Here is a 23,233-nt window from a genome sequence, read left to right as displayed (position 1 = left end):
CCGCCGGGAGGGCAGAAACACGGCCCGGGCTCCCGCAGGGGCTGCGAGCCACGGGGAGAGACCCCCGGCCTTCCTGGGGCTGTGGGGGCACGGTGAGAGGGCGATGGCACTGTCCCCCGCCCATGGCACTGTCCCCGCCCATGGCACTGTCCTCACCAATGGCACTGTCACCTCCCATGGCACTGTCCCGCGCCCATGGCACTGTCCTCACCAATGGCACTGTCCCCGCCCATGGCACTGCACTGTCCCCTCCCATGGCGCTGTCGCCTCCCATGGCACTGTCCCCTCCCATGGCACTGCACTGTCCCCTCCCATGGCACTGTCCTCACCAATGGCACTGCACTGTCCCCTCCCATGGCACTGTCCTCACCAATGGCACTGTCCCCTCCCATGGCACTGCACTGTCCCCTCCCCATGGCACTGTCCCCGCCCATGGCACTGTCCCCGCCCATGGCACTGTCCCCTCCCATGGCACTGTCCTCACCAATGGCACTGTCCCCTCCCATGGCACTGCACTGTCCCCTCCCATGGCACTGTCCCCTCCCATGGCACTGCACTGTCCCCTCCCATGGCACTGTCCTCACCAATGGCACTGCACTGTCCCCTCCCATGGCACTGTCCCCTCCCATGGCACTGTCCCCGCCCATGGCACTGTCCTCACCAATGGCACTGTCCCCTCCCATGGCACTGCACTGTCCCCTCCCCATGGCACTGTCCCCGCCCATGGCACTGTCCCCTCCCATGGCACTGCACTGTCCCCTCCCCATGGCACTGTTCCCTCCCATGGCACTGTCCTCACCAATGGCACTGTCCCCTCCCATGGCACTGTCCCCTCCCATGGCACTGCACCCTCTGGGGATACTCCGGGTGGGAATGGAGCTCCAGGAGCAGGAGCAGCACCTGGGGTTGGGTTCTGGCGGGTTTAGGACATCTGCAGGACAGTGGTGAGATGGTTGTAGGGTGGCTGTGAATGCCATCCCCACATGGTCAAGCTGGGGGGATTTTCCCCCATCACCTTCCCCCAGGGCTCTGTGTGGCCTCACCTCTCCAGGAAAGCTGCACAAGCTGCAAACCCACCCCAAAAATGGAGTTTTGTGCCCAGATTTTCCCTGTTTGCCTCCTGGTTTCTGCTCAATGCCCACCCTCAGCATCCTCATGGCAGTGAAACCCCAGAGCCATTCACGGCCAGCAGCAAATTTAAAAACCTCTCTGATGTCATCAAACCAAACTCCAGCACTGGTGAAAACAAGGACAAGCCTCATTTAGGGGTTGGGGCTGGAGCCCCCTTTGTCCCGGGGGGATAGCACACAAGGTGTGTTACTGTGGCTGGCAGGAGGATGCTCTGAGCCCAGCAGGGATTTATTTATTTATCTGCCTCCCATGCCAGGTCACCCTTTAGAGGCAGCCCTGGATGTGGAGTACAGCAGGAACATTTCACTGTTATTCTTACATTTCACTGCTATTCCTACCTTTCCATGCAGAAAGATAAGAGTGGAAATCTGGGAGACAGGGGACGTGGCTGTGGATGCTCCTCCTCCTCTTCCTCCTCCTCTCTCTGCACTCCCAGGCTCCGTGGGGACAATTCCACTGCCCAAATGTGCTCTGATCCTCCTCCAAAAATAAATCCAACCCTTTTAACCAACACCCCTCATGGTCCAACATCCCTCCAGGCCAGGGCTGCAGCCACAAACAGCCTGGCCCCAACTGCTGGCCAGGCCCAGGGAACTTATTAACACCTAGTCAAGATTAATCAAGCAGGGAGAGCTAAAGCAGGGCCCTAATTAGTTGCTGATGATAACTATATTTGTCATCCTCTCCCCAATTAGTCTACTGTACGTTTCGGAGTTTAATTGCACCTTGTTCTTCATTTAAATGTCATCATGTGCATATATTCTCCTCCTTCTTTAGCAAATTTGAGAAAAATTTGACATTAAATATAGATTATCTTTAGATTTTCATAATTAACACAACTGAACTGCCATGAGCCCAAATACATCTCCTCTGCAATAAATCTGCCCTTTCTTGGGTGGGTGCTCCAAAGGGCTGGGGGTGTGGGATGTTCCCCTGGCACTGGTGGCACTGGGGACAGGTGTGGGTGGCACCTCATGCCCAGGACACGGCCTCGAGGTCCCCCTCAGAAGGAAGGGATGGAGCAATCTTTGGGATTTTCTCCCTTTTGGGGTTTCTTTTCCTGGCCGTCACAGCTGATGATGATTGGGAGCGTGGGGTGCAGGCACTGGGTCAGATTGTGCCTGGGGAAGGACGAGGGTGAGGAGATTGTCCCCATGTCCCCCTCCCCAGGGACAGCCCTGCCCAGGCAGCCCCTGAGCCCTCCCCTGCCCCAGCAGGGCCAGCACAGGGAGCTGTGACTGTCCCCAGGCACAGGGGGGCTGTGGCTGTCCCCAGGTCCTCCCCAGTGCCACTGATCCAGATTAGCAGATATTCAATATATCGATGGACAGAGAGAGCTGCAGGGAGTGACCTGTGCCTCTGCATCCCTTTAACCCTTCAGCTGCTGCCCACAGCTCACACAGGACCCTGTGCCACCCGGCAGAGCTGGCCCCAGGGCTGGGGACACCCAGGACCCATGCCAGGGAAGCTCAGGGGCAGCAAACCCTGGGGAATGGTCGATCCTGAGCCATTCCCTGCTGGCACCAGCGAGCCTGGAGCTCCTCTCCTGACACAGCTGATGCTGCCCAGCCCAGCCAGGGCCTGCTGTGCCCCCTGAGCCCCCAGCCCAGCCAGGACCAGACTCAAACTGAGGCTGCTCCCAGCCCCCAGTGCCCACCACAGCCCCCTGCCCACCCTCTGCTGCCTCCTGCAGTGGTTTCCTGCAGGAATTCTGCAGTGTTTTTCACCCAGCCAGCTGATGTGGCCAACAGCTCTGCCCACAGCAGGGCTGGCACTGAAAACACCCAGAGGAGGGGAAGGGGAAAAGCCAACTGGGATGCTCCAGGGACACTCCTTGTTATTCCTTGGTAAAACACAGCCAAAGCTGAGGCAGGGATGGAATAAAGGAATAAAGCCACACTGGTGGTGAACCTCAGCCCTTCCCACAGCCAGCAGCAGGAGCAAAAGCAGCTTTTATGTTGTTTTATGTTGTTACTGCACCTGTTTCCTGAGGAACCTTCCCACAGCTGGAGAATCCAGCTCCACGTCCCATTTTCCAGCCAAAGCTTGGGAACAAGCCCAGTCTGAAAGGGAAGAGGCTGGGAAGCACCCAGGGGTCTGCAGGGCCCCTTGGGGGCATTCACAAGCACACACAGAGCTTTGGGTGCCTCAGATTTTAAAAGATTTATTTATAAACAGATTTATTTATAAACAGATTTATTTCTATGTACATCCCTCCCTGCAGTTTTCACTGTTGACTTTCCAGCCGTCTCTCCTGGCCTTCTGAAGTTGTTTTGGCTTTTTTTTTTTCCCCTTTAACCTTGAAAATTAACCTAAAACACAGGGTGCTGTACACATGACTTGCTGAAATAAATTGCATCCTTAATTATGAACACCCTGGGCTGCGCTGTGCTCCAGGCCACGCGGCCCCAGCGGACACCCCCCTCCTGATGAGTGCTTATTGAACACGGGAACAACAATCAACACTAATTAAATACTCAGCTGTGGAGAGGAGACAATGTTTATCAAAAAATGCAAGAGGAGGGGAGCTCATCCTCTGTTTGCCATAATTAGTCAGCGACGCTCCCCAGGCGCTCTCGGAAATCGAACTCGGGTTTGTTCACATCTGCTTGGCACAGGCACACAAAGGCCAGCCTGGCCCTGTCCCTGAGTGTCCCCCACCCTCCTCTGGGACATTCCAGGGCAGCCAGGCCCTGCTGGCTGCAGGGATGCCATGCTGGGCACTCCAAGGGATGTCCATGGGGTCCCTGTCCCCAAACCCTTGGGCACAGGAGCTGCTGGGGCTCAGAGAGGGGGGAAAGGGAAGGGAGAGGGCACAAGGTGCCCACACAGTGCCCTGCATCCCATCAAACCCAGCCCCTCAGCAGGAGCATCATTTGAATGCAAATTGGTACCTTTTTAATGCTTTGCTGGAATTCTGCAGTGGTTTTCAGCTGGGGAAGGGGCAGGACAGGGCCGTTCCTTTCCCTCTGTTCCTTTCCCTCTGTCTCACGTCATTCCCAGCTCAAGGATCTACCCAGCAGCAGAGGACAGGAGTTAAAATTCCCCTGAAGGAGGGGAATCAGTGGATTACTGGGGGCTGGGGTTGGAATGCTGGGACAGCTCCAGATGAGCAAGCACCAGTTCCAGCTTGTCCATGAATGAAGAACAGGAAGAAAACCCCTCTCCATCCCAGTCCATGTTCCAACATCCATCCAAGCACTGCTGAAGGTCCCTGTCCTGTCCATCCACACCCACATTCCCTTCCTGTGTGCTGCTGGGGGGACACACCAGCCCTGTGGTGAAACCTTCATTATTCTTTCAGTGAAAAATTTCTTCCTAATATCCAATCCGTACCTTCCCTAGCTTGGGACTGTGTCCCCTCCTGGAATTAATCCAGGCTGCCTCCCCAGGAGCCAGAGGAGGACTGGAAGCCTCTGCTGAGGATGGCTGGGGAGGGGTGACACCAGGACAGGGCCACAGCAGAAGCTGCTGCTCCTTCCCAGCCCAGCTGTGGCCTCGGCACTCCAGGTTAAATAACCAGGCTCAGAAATCAGAGCACTGCCCTTACCCTCCCATCTACCCTAAATACCTACAGCATTTCTGGTAGCAAACAATCTCCAAGACTCATTTCTTGGAGCAGCAGCAGATGGTCAAGAGCATTTCCTGAAATTGAATATTGTAATGAATTTAGGATTGAGAAAATTTACATAATAATCTGGTTTAGATTCTGATAGTGAAGAAACCTACATAGAAACTGCTTCTTTTCAGCTATTTGAATTAAAGTATAAATCTCCAAGTATTTTAATTATAAACAAACTTCTTGGTCTTCCACATCCTTGGAAGAAATTGAAAAATTAACTACCCAGGGAGGCTGAAGGCCACACATCAGGTTCAGCTCAGGTTTGCCTTTCATGAGCCAGGGGCTGGAGGGGGGTGTTTGGGAGCCTGGTGTGCCAGAGGGGACTCACATTTGGCTGATCCTGGTGATCCCTCCTCAAACTGCACCAGCCCAGACTGGGAACCTTGGAGCTGCCCAGGGAAGTCAAAAACTCCTGGGCTGGGGGCTCTGGGTGTGCCCCCACAGCCTGGGATGGATGGGGATATGGGGATGGGGATATGGGAATGGGATGGGGATAGGGATGTGGGGTTGTGGGGATGAGAATATGGAGATATAGGGACATGGGGATGGGGATATGGATATGGGGACCTGGGGATATGAGGATGGGGATACAGGGATATGGGGACATAGGGATATGGGGACATGGGGATGATGGCTCCCATGAGAATCAGCCATTCCCAGATCCCAGTGAAGGATCCAGGATCCCCCATGCTGGGTGCACACACCCCACTCCCCACCCTGCTCAGTGCCACAAGGCACAGGGGGAGGCTGGGAATTCCCTATTCCCTTTTGGGGCCATCTCCTCCCCACCCCTGGCACAGCCCCGTGCCAATCCCATTGCCAGGACACCAGCGCTGGCACAGCCAGGGCTCCCTCCATCCGCATCCTCCCTCTGGACCACAGGAGAATTCCCCTCCCCAGCCTCGTGCCAGGAGATGCAGAGGGCCCTTTCTTCTCAGAAAAGCAAATACTTAGTCTAGATAAAACCCCCCCGAGCGTTTTCCCCAGGTAATACTGGTAACTAAAATAATCACATTCACTTTGCTGCTTTAATTTTATATTTCCATTCCTACCTTATCTTTTTTCTGCAAGCATCATTAAACCACACCATAACAAAAATACATGAACTGTTATTCTTTCCAGAGAAGCCATAAACCACCTCAAAGCTTTTCAAGTTTATTCTTATCTCGTACATCTTCCTCTGGTTGGGGTTTTTTTTCCCCTTCATGCATTTCAGAAAGGTAGTTTTCCCTAATGTTAAGAATAGTTGCATTGAAAATGAGATGCTGCCTCTGAAAAGCCCCTCTGGAGGATTAAATAAGTAAAATACAGCCAGAAAATAAACTGGAACCTCATTAAAATAATTTTGCAAGGAGAAATCCTACCCTACAATAGCTTTTCAATATCACTTAGAAAATTCTTCCAGTCATATATATATATGTTCTTAATTCAGGACCTTCCATTAAAAAAGACATTACAGAGGGAAGTGAAAGGCCATTTAGCACCCTTGTTTATATAAAAATGCATATTAGGCACGGATGCAATATCCAGCAGAAGGTTGGGATGCAGCAGGAATGAGCTGTGCCCGGCTGGGAGGTGCTAATGACAGCTGGCAAAGCTGGGAGGCAGCACCAGCACCTCCTTATCCTGCTAGGGAATTCAGCCACTCCTGCATCCCCCTTTTCCTTACCTGTTCCCACCTCCTGGCCTCCCTGGGCTGTCAGGTGCCCACCCCGAGGTGGGTTTGTGGCACCAACCGGCTCCATGCTCACAGGCAGCGATGAGGCTCTGCCAGAGCTTGGAGCAGGGATGAAAACTGCTCAATTCACCCCAAAATGCTGCCCTGGGATGGAGCTGAGGTGCCAAGAAGGATCCCTGGGGAAAAGGGTGACTGTCAGTCCCAAATCTTGCCGTGTGCTCTGCTGGGGGACAGGGTGCACCCAGGGGATAGGCACATCACTGCTCAGCTCCTAAACCAGCCAGGTTTAGCTTCCCATCAATTCCCAGCACTTTGTTACAGTTTCAAAGGGTAAAACTCCTGATCAGGGGTGAAGCAATCACTGCTGCTCTGCTGAAAGAAGTGCCAAGAAGCTATCCCTGACCTGGCAGGGAAAAATTCCTGAGGAGGCTCCTCCAAGTGAGGCCCAAAGGCTCTCCAGAACAGAAACGGAACCAATAACAATCTGCTGGCTGTGGAGTGTGGGCTGGAGATGGTTCAGCAACAGGGGCAGCTTGGATTGGTCTCCTGTGCATTGTTTCTACTTGATGACCAATCATGGTCCAGCTGTGTCGGGGCTGTGAGCAGCCCCAGGTTTTTGTTATTCATTCCTTTCCAGCTTTCTGATGTCTCCTTGCTCTTTTAGTATACTTCTAATATCTCATTTTCTTTTAATATAATAGAGATCATAACATAATAAATCAACCTTCTGAAAGGTGAAGTCAAGATTCTCATCTCTTCCATTGCCCTGGGGACCCTCAAACACCACCACAAGCACCAGCTTGAGCTGGTCTGGGCAGCACCAAAAAAAAAAAAATAATAAGCTTTAAATAAAGAAAAATTAAAAATTAAAATTAAATTAAAAAACTTAAACTTTAAAAAATACTAAATTTAAAAAAACATGGAAAAAAAAATGAAAACCAGGAAGTGCTGTAAAGTGCCATAAAATTTCCATAAAACAAAGTGCCATAAAGTGCAATTGACGTAAAAGGCGCCATAAAGCAGCACTGTCGTAAAAGCTGCCGTAAAGCGCGACTGTCGTAAAACGCTGCCGTAAAGCAGCGCTGTCGTAAAACCTGCCGTAAAGCAGCGCTGTCGTAAAAGCTGCCGTAAAGCAGCACTGTCGTAAACGCTGCTGTAAAGCAGCACTGTCGTAAACGCTGCCGTAAAGCAGCACTGTCGTAAAAGCTGCCGTAAAGCACGACTGTCGTAAACGCTGCCGTAAAGCGCGACTGTCGTAAAAGCTGCCGTAAAGCAGCACTGTCGTAAAACGCTGCCGTAAAGCAGCGCTGTCGTAAAACGCTGCCGTAAAGCAGCGCTGTCGTAAAAGCTGCCGTAAAGCGCGACTGTCGTAAACGCTGCCGTAAAGCAGCACTGTCGCAAAAGCTGCCGTAAAGCAGCACTGTCGTGAAGCGAGCCGTAAAGCAGCACTGTCGTAAAAGCTGCCGTAAAGCACGGCTGTCGTAAAGCGAGCCGTAAAGCAGCGCTGTCGTAAAACGCTGCCGTAAAGCGCGACTGTCGTAAACGCTGCCGTAAAGCAGCACTGTCGTAAAGTGCGCTGTAAAGCACGACTGTCGTAAACGCTGCCGTAAAGCACGACTGTCGTAAAAGCTGCCGTAAAGCAGCACTGTCGTAAACGCTGCCGTAAAGCAGCACTGTCGTAAAAGCTGCCGTAAAGCGCGACTGTCGTAAACGCTGCCGTAAAGCAGCACTGTCGTAAAAGCTGCCGTAAAGCAGCGCTGTCGTAAAAGCTGCCGTAAAGCAGCACTGTCGTAAACGCTGCCGTAAAGCACGACTGTCGTAAACGCTGCCGTAAAGCACGACTGTCGTAAACGCTGCCGTAAAGCACGACTGTCGTAAAACGCTGCCGTAAAGCAGCACTGTCGTAAAAGCTGCCGTAAAGCGCGACTGTCGTAAACGCTGCCGTAAAGCGCGACTGTCGTAAACGCTGCCGTAAAGCAGCACTGTCGTAAAAGCTGCCGTAAAGCAGCACTGTCGTAAAAGCTGCCGTAAAGCAGCACTGTCGTAAAAGCTGCCGTAAAGCAGCACTGTCGTAAAAGCTGCCGTAAAGCAGCGCTGTCGTAAAAGCTGCCGTAAAGCAGCACTGTCGTAAAAGCTGCCGTAAAGCGCGACTGTCGTAAAGCGAGTCGTAAAGCAGCACTGTCGTAAAAGCTGCCGTAAAGCACGACTGCCGTAAAACGCTGCCGTAAAGCGCGACTGTCGTAAAGTGCGCCGTAAAGCAGCACTGTCGTAAAAGGTGCCGTAAAGCACGACTGTCGTAAAAGCTGCCGTAAAGCAGCACTGTCGTAAAAACTGCCGTAAAGCACGACTGTCGTAAACGGTGCCGTAAAGCACGACTGTCGTAAAAGCTGCCGTAAAGCAGCACTGTCGTAAAAGCTGCCGTAAAGCAGCACTGTCGTAAAAGCTGCCGTAAAGCACGGCTGTCGTAAAGCGAGCCGTAAAGCAGCACTGTCGTAAACGCTGTCGTAAAGTGCAGCTGTCGTAAAAGGTGCCGTAAAGCAGCACTGCCGTAAATTGCGCCGTAAAGCAGCGCTGTCGTAAAGGCTGCCGTAAAGCGCGACTGTCGTAAAGCTTGACGTAAAAGGCGCCGTAAAGCAGCACTGTCATAAAGTGTGGCATAAGGCAGCACTGTTGGTCCCCGCCGTCCAGGCTACCGTGGGCCCCGCCCCCCACCCCGCCTCTCGGAGCCCGCCCACCGGCATCACTGCGGCCATGCCCCCCCCTCCCCGCGAGTGCGGCCGCTCCTGCCGTCCCCCCACAGTCGCCCTCGCCCCCTTTGCCGGCACAGCGGGGCCGGGGCTGGCCCGAGACCCGTCACTGCCGCGTCTCTGGAGCCCCGGGCGGCTCCGGCTCTGCGGTGCCGAGCGCGGCCGCGCTGCGCCCCCAGCGCCCTCTGTGCACACTGCCGCCCCCCCCCCCCCCCCCCCCCGGCGTTCAAGCGCCCGCAGCGCACCCCGAGCCGCCCACGGGCCCCGCGGCAGGGCAGACGCCCATGGTTAACCCTGTCCCTGCCGCCGTTTCGGCGCGATCCCCCGCTCCCGGCACGGCACCGCTTGCGCTGGGACCGGGGCGCCCCAGCCCGCCCAGCCCCCCCGTGCCGGCGGCGCGGCGTCCGCACCGGTGGCTGCGGCCCCTCCCGTGCCGGCGCCGCTCCAGCCCAGCCTCCCGTGCCTGCCGCCCCTGCCCGCCTGGCCGGCAGCCACCCCAGCCCACCATAGCCCGCCACGCTGCCCCCGCGGCAGCCTCCCGCCGCCTCCACGCCGCTCCTCCCGCCTCCCGCCCCCGCGGCCACCCCGCCGCCGCCCGTGGTCGCTTTCCCGCTCCTGCCGCCGCGGCTGCATGGCGGGCCGAGCCGCGCCTTCCCCAGCGCGGCCCCCGCTTCAGAGCTGCTGCATGGCGCGGCTCCGCCGCCTCCCGCAGCCATGGCCGTCCCGTCGCTCCCTTCCGCGGCCGCAGCCCCGTTCCCGCGGCTCCGCCGCCTCCCGCAGCCATGGCCGTCCCGTCGCTCCCTTCCGCGGCCGCAGCCCCGTTCCCGTTCCCGTTGCCGCGGCTCCGCCGCCTCCCGCCCGCCACGCGCCCGCCACGCGCTGCCACAGTGACGCAACCGACGCATGCGCAGTCGCTACAACCGCCGCACCATTATCACTCCGCGCCGCCTCATCCAACCACGGCGCTGCTGCCGGGATCAGCCGCACGCATGCGCACTTCTATCTCCACGGCCCCGCCGCCGCCGCCAGCCCCACTGCTTTGGCCGCAGCTTTGGCACAGCCCGGTCCCGGTTCCGAGCCGCTGCATGCCGCTGCCCGGCCACAGCCGAAATGCCCGTGCCCTGGCACGCCGCTTCCGCCGCCACCGGGTCCGTACACGGCACCACAGCAGGCGAAAACTGCAGCGACTTGCATGTATCCTTCCGCGGCTCTCTCTCTGCCGGAACTTGAGGAGCCGGGCACATCACGGAGAGATCCCTCCGCAGCGCGCGCTGCACAACCGATATCTGAGATCCCTCCGCGTTTTCGCCTTCCGCACTCCTAGCACCGAGCGGGACTACTTTGTGTCACGATTCGTCCGCACAGCCGCATCCACGCACACAAACCGTGCAACGAGGAGGGGGAGGCTGGAATGTGACAGCTGCTTTCATAAATACAGCACAGACAGAGAGTTGTTTTGCCCCTGCAAATGCCAACCCTTTGATCCCAACACAAAAGCATTTCGAAAAAGAACTGTTCCCAAACAGCTCCAGAGTCCCCACAGGGTTTGGGAGAGATTTCTCGACCCAAAAAGAGACACTAAACCCTGAAAATTCGCCAGGATTAATCCCAAATTAGAAAACTCACAAAAATCTTTTGATAATTTTCGACTAAGAGACTGGCATGAAGTCAGAGGCAGATTTGCAAAGAAGAATAAATCCTCTAGCTATGCCTGTGCTATTCAGCCAGCAAGCCGGTGTTCCTACAACACGGGTGGCTATCCCACCTCATGAGATAAAATTGTGAAAAGCAATAAGGGACAGTGGGATCTGCTTCCCATATTTTAAGCAACTGCTGAAAAGAACCCTGGAAGGACATACACACACACCAAGTAAAAATCTTGCTAGTATAATTCTCACAGACTCAGCTGAGACCCAGGTAATCCAAGCAGCAGAAGGACAATGTGGCGACGATATAGCTCACCCAATAATGATAAGGGATATTATTGAGAATAATGCCAATGCAGAATGTAAAAGAGTTATCAAAGCCATAGGGAAAGAAAAACCCGCAGTGCCTGAAATGATGGATGCCTCTAACAAAATTGGGAGTCCACAGCAAGTGGCAACTGTCCAGGCAAATGAACTTGGAAAAACTCTAGGAGAAAAAATGGAAAGGGCTCTTACAGCTCAAACAGCACAAACAGAAGCTTTACCTGTAAATCAACCAAAGACGAACGCCTGGGTTGCTTTAGCCAGGTCTGCAGGCTCCCATACCATCTGTCTGTCTGACACAAGCCCTGACAAACCTTTTCCAACCTGTCCACTTGGAGTTCCTTTCCTAAAAGGGTTTGATAATGTTACTCCTGATAAATATTGACCATACGATTATCACTCATGTCCAACTCCCAGCCAGAAACACCAAAATTATATTGATTATATAAGTTTTTATATTATATATTATTGGTTATATTGGTAATTCTAAAGTTGATAAATCTGACCTCCAAGAGCTAGAACTGCTAGGCTCATTAACTATGGATACCTGTTACTTCTGTCATTTCCTAGCAGAAGATGGCCCTCATTTAAACGTTCCCCATATCACACAGCTGATAGCAATGTGACTCCTTGGCGTAATCAAACTGAGCTTCTTACCTCTGACCAACCTCACGTGTAATTACTGCTCCCTGCCCACTGAAAGCATGAGAACTTCCAGCTCCCATCATGTTGAGCTGAGCCTTGACACAGCTGTAATAATTAGAGGATAATAATAATAATAATAATAATAATAATAATAATAATAATAATAATAATAATAATAATAATAATAATAGCGGGAGATGGGATGAGATGAGCTCTGAGCTCCCTTCCCAACCCAAACCACTCAGGATTATTCAGGGTGGATACCCCTGAGGCCCAGGGAGGTTAAAGGATCCTGCAGGAACTCCCCTGCACTGACCACCAGATCCCACGCACGTTTGGGCAGGCAGTTTTGTACAGAATAAATATCACACTCCAATTTCATGGTAACTTAGGAGGGTTTGCTGGCAAATACCATGGCTTTTACATGGTTCTACCAATTACTGAGCAATTACATGTCACCTAGATCTGGAGGACACACAGCAGCCTTGTAATGTATTCCTCTCTGCTAGACAAGAAGGCAGTTATAGAAAACACTCTCTATCTTTATTATTATTTTAAACTACAAACCCCTCCACAATATTCCTGTGTGCCATTATTAAAACTCCATGTCGATATCAAACCCAAAGCAAAGGCTGCCATCCCTTTAACACATCACTTGTGGGATGATCGATAAAAATTTACCTTAAACTGCACCATATGTTGCTCCCCACAAAGTTTTATTATTCAGATTCATCAGTTTGTACCTCAACCCCCGTGCAATTAAATCCCATTTAGCAGCACTGACCTTCTGATGTGAACCCTTCATTCCTGCAGCTGGTTTGGAGTTTTAACAGCACTTTTAAATAAGGGAAATGCAAAATGTCTGGGAATTAATGGAGGGGTGGGGGGAACATTCCATGGGGCAATCCATGGAAAAAAATAAAGGGAAAAAAGCCCCAAAGAGTGCCAGCCCACTTTCCCGTGCTGCAGCCTATTTGTAAACATCGTTAATCACGGATTAGCAGATGGTGATGTTAATTGCACCTGTGGAAGGAACAAGACCTCGAGGTTGATTGCATTCACAAACGGGATCAGGGCTGTGCGTTCTGGGGGTGCCCCGTGGGCAGCAATCCCAGCTCCTGAAGCATTCCCATCCTCAGCAGCATTCCCATCCCCTGCCACCAGCCTGGCCTTTGCAGAGGGAAAGGCGTTTGTTCCCTGTCCTGGAGCCATTCCAGCCTCCAAAACATCACTGGGACCCAGCGCTGAACTGGGGGAATGGGATTTCTCCAGCTGGACTGGGGGGAATGGGATTTCTCCAGTTGTATTGGGTGGAATGGGATCTCTCTAGCTGGATTGGGGGGAATGGGATCTCTCCAGTTGGACTGGGGGGAATGGGATCTCTCCAGGTGTTGGATGAGGTGGAATGGGATCTCTCCAGTTGTATTGGGGGGAATGGGATCTCTCCAGGTGTTGGATGGGGTGGAATGGGATTTCTCCAGTGGTGGGGACACCCTGAGCACAAAAGGCAAACGTGGGGCAGGAGCTGAGCTGCTCTCCCAGCCAGACTCCCGAGGCTGGATTTTGGGAAATGGAAGATTTGTGTTTCCCCTGGCTGAGATAAGGCAGTGCTGGTGCTGAACTCATCCTGTGAATCCAGGACAAATATTTTGCCACTGTGCTTAGAGACACTTTGATTATTGAGAAATCATTCTGGAAGGGCAATTAGTAAATTTTAAAATTAATTTGGTAAATAAGCCTCTGAAAGGAATCCATGACAAGCAGCAGGGAGGGAAGAATTGACTTTCAAATTACACACACGCACTTTATTCATATCTAAATATCAAAGAGACTCTATGTACAAACAGAAGTAATCAGGAAACGTGTTTTGATCTTGCTGATGTACACAAGAAATGACAATTAATGCCCCCCTTTATGATATAAAGCTGGGAGTTTTTTACAGTTACATTACAGGGACGATTATACTCAAGCTTAGGGCTAAAAATAATGAAAGACTATAAAAACTACATTTTAACATTTAAAAATATCCAGGAAATTAACTGGAGAAGCAGGCAATGATCCAATTAATGGATTGCATTTATTAGATCGGGGCAAATGGCACAGCACAGAGCTCCAGCACCAAAGGTGGGAGAGAGCAGAGGTCCCTGAGATCCTCAGAGCCTCAGGATGGGGCTGGGACAGGAGGACAAAGCATCAGCTCCATCCAAAAGGCACTGCAGGTGGGGAAAATGGGGCTAAAACTCACCAGAGAGGGAAATGGGGTCAGAGGGAACAGCAGAGCCATCCAGAGGGGGACTCAGTGCCCTCACAAGCAGCAAAGTCTGAGCTGCAGCCCGAGTTATGCTCTCAAATCCTGAAATTCAAGCTCAAGCAACCCCCAAAAGCCCTGTCTGCTGCCCCAGTGCCAAAGCAAGGAGTTCCATGGATGCAGGAGTGGGAATTCACAGGAGAGAGGAGATGGAGGTGGCCAAGCAGGAGCTTCTCCTCCCACTCCAGTGCACACAGAGGTCCCAAAGGGTTTTGGGAGCCTTGCAGGAGCAAAGGAGCTGCTGCAGGGCTCCCCAGCTGCCTCCTGGTTGGAGGGGCTGAGCAGATGGCCAGGCACAGCCTGACAGAGCCCAGCTTCCCCAGGCACACAGAGCCAGGAGTGCCTCCCCACTGCGGGGACAAACCTAAAATAGAGAAACAAAACGGGAGAAACAGCAGCTCCTGTGAGACGGGAAATGAATGCACTTAGCTGCAGGTGAGGGCTGGAGAAATGGCTTCACCCTGATCCCTGCTGCTCCAGAGGAAGGATTCAGCCAGCCCAGTGCTGGATCCTGGAATCTCTGCTCTGGAAATGAGCAAATCTGAGCCACGGGCCCCCTCTGCTGGGGCACCCTGGGCTGCTGAGCAGCTCCTCTGGGCCTGCAGCCTTTCCCTCTCAGCTTTAAACCAAAAAAAGGCAAATTCAGCCCCCAAACTGCACCAGCTCTCAGCCACAAGGCGCCAGCTCAGGGCTCTCCTGCTCCCTGTGGGTTTGGTCACACAGCCCTGTTTGGATGATGGGGTCACTTCAGAGGGGTTTGGGATTTGTCCTTTCCTCAGGACACACCCCAGGCACCCTCCTCTCCCTCACAGCCACAGAAGGGAGCCCTGGAGCTCCTGTCCCCCATCCCAGACACCTGCAGTGTTCCCAGTGCCACCAGGGACACAGAAAACACCCCCACACCCCCAGACCAGGGCTTACAGACTTCATTTAGCTCAAAAAAAAAGTCCTAATTAGTCACTCAGAGTGATTTACTTATTCATTTGGAAGTGGGGAGGGGGCAGGCTGAACGGAATTGTTTGAAATTATCCCTAAAGGGCACTGTAAATTAAGTGTTAATGAGGAATCCTATGCAGAGGGCCATGGTAGCTAAATAAAATAATTAAGGTGCTAAGTGATAACATTCTTTTGGCTCTCAATAATTTAGCCAGCCTGGATTTTCAAGCAGGAGAGCTGCAAATGAAGCCACCAGCAGGACACTGGTCCTGGGGCACCTCAGCCCCAGGAGGATCAGTCCAGCTTGGAAAGGAAACTTCCCGAGAAGGCACCGAGCTCCAGATCCCTCTTCCCACCTGAAGGACCAATCACACTCTGCATTTACACGACACAAAATGGATTAATTTGAGTCTACAACCAATCTTTACAAAAGCTTTATTTCCACGGGCTCCATTTCCCCCCCGCTCCAGACGTTTGCCAGCCCTTGGCAGGGCTGCACACCTGGTTTACAACCAAACACAGAAAATCCAGCTCCAGAGGCTCCCAGGCACAGCTGGGGAGGGCACAGGGCTCCTTCACCCACAGCCCAAACCGTCCCCACAGTCCAAGGGATGCACAAAGTCCGCAGGGCACAGGTGCTGGAGCCACCCCTGGGTGTTCTCCTGCTCCCAGACCTGCCTGCCTTCCCTCAGCTGCTCCTCCCAGCTGTTACCCACAACATCAGGGATCTGTCTGGTGGCTTCTGCAGCAGCCAAAATGCAGCTCAGGGCTCTGGGCTCTCCCTGGAAGTCACAGTGATGGTGAAGACCCTGGGAAGAGCATTTCCATACCCACACTGAGCAGCTTCCTCCACAAATAAAGAGGATTTCAATCTCCATGCCTCCGTTTCTGGCTGCAGATGGAGTGCAGGAGGATACCTGTAGGAAAACAAATATAAATAAATATTATAAAATAAATATTAAGGGATTTTTTTTTTCCAGACCACAAGAAAACCATTCGGTGGGCCTGGATGTTAAGTGCAGAAGCTGAGGGGTTGGTACCTGGTGCTCAGAACTGCTCTCACCTGCAGCCACAGAGACGTTGAGGGAGTCGATGCCGGGGTGCAGCGCCCTGCCAGGGGGGATGGCCAACATCTGCTGGCACTGCAGCTGGGTCTGCAGGGAAATGCCCTCCCCTTCACTGCCTGCAGGACACACACACACTGCTCAGCTCAGCCCCAGCACCTCCCTTCCCCTGCCCACTGCAGTTCCTGTCACAGTTCTCTGTGTGTGACACTCTCCCCAAGCTCAGCCACCTCAGCAGCTCCACACAGCAGCTGAGCCCCAGAGGGAGCCTGGCACCTTCCTCCCTGCCCTCCTCCCTGCCTTCCTCCCTGCCCTCCCAGTGTCACCCCACATTTCAAAGAGAAAAGCAAGGCACAATTCTTCCCAAGAACATTGCTGGGTTTCACAATCTCTGAACATCAGAGAAAGAAAACACAGTTCTTATCTCATTTGCTGTGCCTGTGTTTGTGCCACAGTAGAATGCAACGTGGAGATTGTTTACCCACAGTGATGGGGCTTTGGTTCCTTGGCCTGTCAGGGCCAGGTGTGTGTGTTTGTGTGTCAGGACTGTTGGCTGACAGTCACAAGATCAGTGCAGTGTGTGCAGGGCTGAGTGCTTGGCAGATTCAGTTTAGATGTATAGAATAATACAGTATAATAAAGTAATTATTTAGCCTTCTGATATCAATGGAGTCCTCCTCCTCATTCCTCCTTTGTCAGGCCCTTCTCAGTACAGCTAAATCCCTGGATCTGTTCCCCAGCATCTGAAGTGGTTTTGAGGAATATCCATGCACCAATCTGCACAGAGATCCCACAGGAGCAGAGTGCCAGCAGAGAGCTCCCCGTGGGCACAGGGACAGGGCAGCCAAGGGGGCACAGGCCAGCTCTGCCCCAGCAAACCCCACATCCCAACTGCCAGAGACAGCAAACCCCACATCCCTATTGCCAGGGACACCAAACCCCACATCCCTACTGCCAGAGACACCAAACCCCACATCCCAACTGCCAGAGACAGCAAACCCCACATCCCTATTGCCAGGGACACCAAACCCCACGTCCCTATTGCCAGTGACACCAAACCCCACATCCCTATTGCCAGTGACAGCAAACCCCACATCCCAACTGCCAGTGAGAGCAAACCCCACATCCCTATTGCCAGAGACACCAAACCCCACATCCCTATTGCCAGGGACACCAAACCCCACATCCCTATTGCCAGGGACACCAAACCCCACATCCCAACTGCCAGAGACACCAAACCCCACATCCCTATTGCCAGTGACAGCAAACCCCACATCCCTATTGCCAGGGACACCAAACCCCACATCCCAACTGCCAGAGACACCAAACCCCACATCCCTATTGCCAGTGACAGCAAACCCCACATCCCTATTGCCAGGGACACCAAACCCCACATCCCAACTGCCAGGGACACCAAACCCCACATCCCTATTGCCAGTGACAGCTCCAGCCTTCCCAGCACGCACACACACACACACACACACACACACACACACACACACACACTCCATGGGCTGGGTGCAGCTTGTGCATGCAGACAGTTTAAGCAGAGGCTTCAATTGATTAGTTGTTAAACCAGGCAGCAGCCCTGATGTGTTTGGGCTGATACACTGGTGAAACAGAGTTGAAATCTATCCCAGGTCATTAGTAGTTGTTTGACTCACACTGTCACAAAGGGAAATGGAAAGGGAGAGGCTTTAAACAATGCTGTGTGCAGACAGGTGAAAATGCAGAGGGCCCTGGACCTCCCAGCCTGCCTGGCTCCCCAAAGAATTCTTCCACATTGTTATTTAGAGCAGCACAGGCAGCTGCAGGGCTGCAGGGATGGCCAGCTCATCCCAAACACCTCTGGCAAACAGGCCCAGCATGTGGCACCCCTCCAGCAGCCCTGCCCTGCCTGGCTGAGCCTCACACCAGGGTGGGGTGGCACTGCCAGGGCACCCTCATCCCCCTGAGCACACAGGGATGGAACTGCCATCATTCCCCTGAGCACACAGGGATGGAACTGCCATCACTCCCAGGTGGGTTTTTATCCCTGAGCACACAGGGATGGGGACTGCCATCACTCCCAGGTGGTTTTTCCCCTCATGTTTTACTGGGCTGCACTTTGGGTAAGAAGAGGATGCTCTGGGTAGTGCATCCTGCATCACCTTCCCAGATGGAACCAGTCATGGCCAAAGCCCCGTGGCTGGGCTCAGTGAGCCCTCAGAAGCCCCAGACCCCATCCTGACCAATCCTTCCCTCCTGCTGTAACAGCCAGGAGAGCACACAAGGCCTGGAGGACGCACCCAAGGTCCCAGGGTGACACCAGCAATCAAAGCCAGGCCTCCCATGGCCCTGCCTGTCTCCTCACCACTCCAGGGATGCTCAGAAAACCAGAAATACTGTCCTGGAAAGGTTTTACACCTTACCTCCTGAGCCTCTCCAACCATACTCCCTCAGGACTCTCCAACTGGGACAGCAGCAATGGCTCCTGCAGAAATCCTCTCCTGTCCCTAAAAAGGGTCTTACAATTCCCAATAAAGGCACCAATTTTGCCTCCAGCTTTTACAAAGCTTTTTATGGCCCTAGCTGCTTAAAATAATCAGGAGAGATAAATTCAGGGCAAAAAGACTTGCACAGTGTGACACAAGGGGGGGAGTATTGACTGAATCAGATGAAATCCTCGTTTAGACTGGTGACCAAAACACTTCCCACTTCAGATCTTTAACTTTCACCTCTCAGCTTCGTCCCTCACTGACAGAGCTCAAAGACCAGAGCTTGGAGAAAACACAAAACACATTTCCTGCCCCATTTACAATTAACACCACTCACAATTGCAGTTCCCAGTGCAGGAAATTCAGAGCCAGCAGCAGAAAAATATACAAAATTAACATCTCCATAAAACCAGCAGCTCTGTGAAGAGCCTTAAACCCCGAGCTAAAGACTGAAGGTCTAAGAAGAACAAATTACCCAGAAACTCTTCTTACTCAGCCATCTAAGTGCTCCCAATCTGTTCCTTGTGCACCAGGCTCCCAGTTTGAGCTGTCTGTCGCCTCCAGCAATGACTCCAGTGCAGACAGCATTAAGCTGGACTGTCCAAATCACTCTCTGCCAAGGCAGAGGATGCCAGGAGGGGGAACTGCAGCCTGCAAATGCTTAACTTACAGGACAATCTGTGTGGTGCCAGGGAGCTCAGTCCCAGGCTGAATTATCTCTGCTGCTCCCTGCAGCTGCAGCAATGCTCCATATTCACATCCAGGACGTTCCTCCCAACCAGCCCAGCACCAGGCGACCGTAATGTTCAATTTTCTTTCCAGCCAAGAGTTAGTGCTCAGCAGAGAGTTGAAATCATTACTGCTGCAAGGTCCGGGAGCTCTCCTCATGCATCTACCAATCAGCCTCCAATCTCCCCTGACAAAAGGATATTTGGGCTTTTTCCTGGAGAAATCTCTCATAACTCACGGTAACGACGCCGCTGCCGCTCCCAGCCCTGCCTGTGTGCGGGTGCTGGCGCCGTTTGTGGGATGCATTTCTTTGTGGGCAATCAGCAGAGCTGCCAGCCCCCCTGCTCCCCCTGGAATACAGCTCCACACATCTTGTAGAGATGCCAGATTTGCAGCGTTGTCTTGTCAGTGTTTCCAGGAGCTCAATAAACATTTTAATTAAAGGAATATCCTCCGAGCCAAGGCGGCCCCAGCACGGGGCAGGATTGCAGCCCCTCCCTGGCTCCTGGCCAGCAGGACTCTGTGTGAAAGCTCCAGCCAGCTCCTGTGCCAGGTGCCAGGTGCCAGCAGTGGGGGGCATGGCACGGCCACACACAGGTGCCTGGAGCTGCATTCCTGGGGGAATTTCCTTCTCCAGCTGCCACAAAGCTGCTGCTCCCCTTCCCTTCACCTTCTGGGAGGCTGCACAAGCCCAGACTGTGCCTACAGAAGGTGAGAGTGGGCAGAACTCCCTGCAGGAATTGCCCGGCTCAGTGCTCTGGGAAGTGGCAGCCACTGCTCCAACAGGGAGGAGATTCCTCTGCTCCTGCCCCACAGGCAGCACCTCCTGCCCTCTCCCAGGTGTGCCCTGACTGCTCTCAGGGGTGGCTGCAAAGCCCAGCTCTGTACCCACACCATGCCCAGCTTTGCACCCAGACCATGCCCAGCTTTGCACCCACACCATGCCCAGCTCTGTACCCACACCATGCCCAGCTTTGCACCCACACCATGCCCAGCTTTGTACCCACACCATGCCCAGCTTTGCACCCACACCATGCCCAGCTTTGCACCCACACCATGCCCAGCAACAGCCCCTGGTGGTTCTTCCCAGCCCAGACATTCCTGGTTTTTAAGGGGAAATGTGGCACAGCTCTCCCCGAGCAGCTCTGTCCATGAACAGCAAACACCTCTTGGGGCTCACCACCACAGAAAATCCACACCTGGGGCTCCAGCACACATCAAAACACAGAACACAAAGCAAACACCACCCTGTGACTGGCACCAAAACTGCCCCCCAGACCCTGCTCAGCTGCTGAATTCCGAAAGCATCCACAGACTGCTCCTGCTGGGAGCCCCCTCAGCTCCCCCCGTTCCTCCCAGCCCCTGCTTCATTCACAGCCACACCATTCCAGGATTCCCTCTCAGCTTTTCTTTTCCAGACCTGTAAGAACCCCTGGAGTTGTTCCCATCCTCCCCCCAGCCCCCAGCTCTGGGAATGGCAGTACCTATCACCACAATGAGGGGTTTGTCCCACCGGAATTCCGAGCAGCTGATGACAGGAACACCTTCCACATCCTCAGGCCTGCTGGCTGTTCCCACCACTTCCCAGCCTTCTGCACTTTTAGCCTAGAAAAGGAAAGAAATCAAGAACTGCCAATTACTCAAGCTTAAAAAGAACTCATGTATGCAAGCACTCTATTTTTCACATTTTCAGTTAAGCTGTCTAGGGTTTTTTCTTTTGGCATGCCTTCAATTTTTACCTGCAAAGGGCTCCCTCTCACACCTCACTGCATAGGGAGAAAAGATTCCCAGCAGCTCCCCCCAGCCCTGGTTCCTCCTCTGTTCCCTGCTCCAAAGGCTGCCCAATGCTGCCATCGTGTGCTGGGCCCCGGGATGCTGCTGTGCCACACATCCCGAGGAGAAGGGAGACAAACCCCGGCATCCCCAGAGCTGCAGGATCATCCTGGTACCTCCAGCTCCCAGAACAAACAGCCACCCTCTCCCCCTACCCTTGGAGTGGGGCTGGGGGTGTCCCAGCACAGACACTGCATGTCAAACCTGCCGTGTTTGTTTTCTTGAAAAAAAGAAAAAAAAAAAAATTAAAGTGTCTCACTGTACCTTCAGAAAGGCCGGCAGATCATCTGTGCTGTACACATCAAAGACCTCCATGGTTCCAGCACTGGCTTTGCTCACTATGGGAGTCAAGGGGCAGCTGCAAGGGGAAAAGAATGGACAAGTGTCACTCGAGAGGAAATGCAGATGAATTTTCAGATCCCGCTCACTACACGGATGCGTATTCCTACAGAGAATAGGAGGGCTCAGGAATTCACCCAGGAAACGGGTCACAGGAGGGACAACAGAAACACAAAATGGGTTAAACAAGGAGAGTCCAGGGAGAGCCTGGAATCCCACACCCCACAGCCTGCCTGGGGAGCAGCAACATCCCAAATCCTGCTCTGGAGATCAGCCCCAGAAATCTCCCTAATCTCCCTAAACAACAGCTGAGTGATGCAGGCGGGAAACCTGTCGGGGAGGAAAAGGGGGTTGGAGGAGCCTGTACTTTCTGTGGCCTGTACCTGTTTGTGTGTCTCACACCTGTTTGTGTGTCTCGTTACCTGTTTGTGTGTCTCATCTGTTTCTGTATCTCATTATCTGTTTCTGTGTCCCATACCTGTTGCTGTGTCCCGTTGTTTCTGTGTCCCGTACCTGTTCCTGTGTCTCATTATCTGTTTCTGTGTCTCGTTACCTGTTTGTGTGTCTCATACCTGTTTCTGTATCTCGTTACCTGTTTCTGTGTCTCATTATCTGTTTCTGTGTCTCTTACCTGTTTCTGTGGCCCGTACCTGTTGCTGTGGTCCCTTATCTGTTTCTGTGGCCCGTTATCTGTTTCTGTGTCTCATTATCTGTTTCTGTGTCCCGTACCTGTTGCTGCGTGTCGCCACCACTCTGTCCACCCCCAGGAAGTACGCGGAGCGCAGCAGAGCCCCCAGGTTCATGGGGTCCTGGATGTGCTCCAGCACCAGCCACAGCAGCTGCCGCTCCCCGCTCTCTCCATCTCTCTCCTCCGCGTCCCGCAGGCTCCTGAAGGGCAGCGGGGCGGCCTCCAGGCACACTCCCTGGTGGGGCCGGCCCCGGCACAGCGTGTCCAGCGCCCGGCCCGGGACGTGCAGCACGGGCACCCCGCGGGCCGCGGCCTGCAGGGCGAGCTCGGCCCTCAGGGGCCGCCCGGGGCCGCCGCGCTGCTCCTTGAGGAACAGCCGGAACAGCGCCCTGCGCGCCCGGGCCAGCGCCAGCCAGCACGGGGCCACCCCGAACACGATCTCCGAGCCTTTGGTTCTCTCCAGGGCCGGCGGCGCCTTTCGCCCCAGCCCCTTCCCCGTGCCGGCCCGGGGCGAGTCCTGCTGTGCCCGCCACAGCTCCCGCCCGGTGCGCGACCCCCGCCCGGCCCCCGAAGCCTCCGGGGGATCGCTGCCTCGGGGCGCTCCTTGCTCAGCCCCGCGGCTGGAGCGGAACCGGAGCGGGGCCCGGCACAGCCGCAGGGCCCGCGGGCACAGGAGGGGCAGCAGCGCCCGCTCCATGGCGCGGGGGGAAACAGCCAGCCCCGCTCCGCAGCCGGGGCACGGACGGGGCCGGGCGGGGATCCCGGCGGGGCACCGGAGCCGCGGACACGCGCGCGGGCCCCGCTCCTGTTCCGGCGGCCCTGGCACGCCCCGGCCGGCAGCGCCCCCTGGCGGCCGGCGGGAATACCGGGGGCGGAGCATCCCAGAGCCCCGGGAACGGGAAATGGGAACGCCAGTGACCCCGGGTACCGGGAACGGAGAACCCCAGTGACCCCGGGTACCGGGAACAGCCCGGGAACGGAGCATCCCAGAGCCCCGGGAACGGGAACGGAGAACCCCAGTGACCCCGGGTACCGGGAACGGAGAACCCCGGTCACCCCGGGTACA

The 23,233-nt window shown here is 54.2% G+C and overlaps 1 protein-coding gene across 2 annotated transcripts; it reads right to left on the bottom strand.

The window, feature by feature from the left end:
- Positions 1-15,437: 15,437 nt before the first annotated feature.
- Positions 15,438-22,927, bottom strand: MRM1 (mitochondrial rRNA methyltransferase 1). Of its 2 annotated transcripts, none has more exons than XM_059487043.1 (5): positions 22,209-22,927; positions 21,405-21,498; positions 20,792-20,912; positions 16,101-16,220; positions 15,438-15,954 (listed from the first exon to the last, which is right to left on the bottom strand). In XM_059487043.1, the coding sequence occupies exons 1-5, from the start codon at positions 22,862-22,864 to the stop codon at positions 15,905-15,907; spliced, it is 1,041 nt and encodes a 346-aa protein (XP_059343026.1). In that variant the 5' UTR covers positions 22,865-22,927; the 3' UTR covers positions 15,438-15,904. The 2 variants fall into 2 exon arrangements, with proteins under 2 accessions (XP_059343026.1, XP_059343025.1); XM_059487042.1 differs by having other exon boundaries at positions 16,101-16,191.
- Between the last annotated feature and the right edge of the window lie 306 nt (positions 22,928-23,233).

This window comes from Ammospiza nelsoni, chromosome 21 (genome assembly GCF_027579445.1).
Source record: "Ammospiza nelsoni isolate bAmmNel1 chromosome 21, bAmmNel1.pri, whole genome shotgun sequence".
Lineage (NCBI taxonomy): Eukaryota > Metazoa > Chordata > Aves > Passeriformes > Passerellidae > Ammospiza > Ammospiza nelsoni.
The sequence above is the reverse complement of the archived record's forward strand: the minus strand, read 5'-3'. Positions and strand labels throughout refer to the sequence as shown.

Excerpts from the sequence above, each read along its gene's own strand:
- MRM1 (XM_059487042.1), bottom strand. The coding sequence starts at position 22,864 with ATGGAGCGGGCGCTGCTGCCCCTCCTGTGCCCGCGGGCCCTGCGGCTG. Across the intron at positions 21,499-22,208 it reads GTGGCGACACGCAGCAACAG|CTGCCCCTTGACTCCCATAG; the intron begins GTACGGGACACA and ends TTCCCCTTGCAG. Across the intron at positions 15,955-16,100 it reads CAACGTCTCTGTGGCTGCAG|GTATCCTCCTGCACTCCATC; the intron begins GTGAGAGCAGTT and ends GTTTTCCTACAG.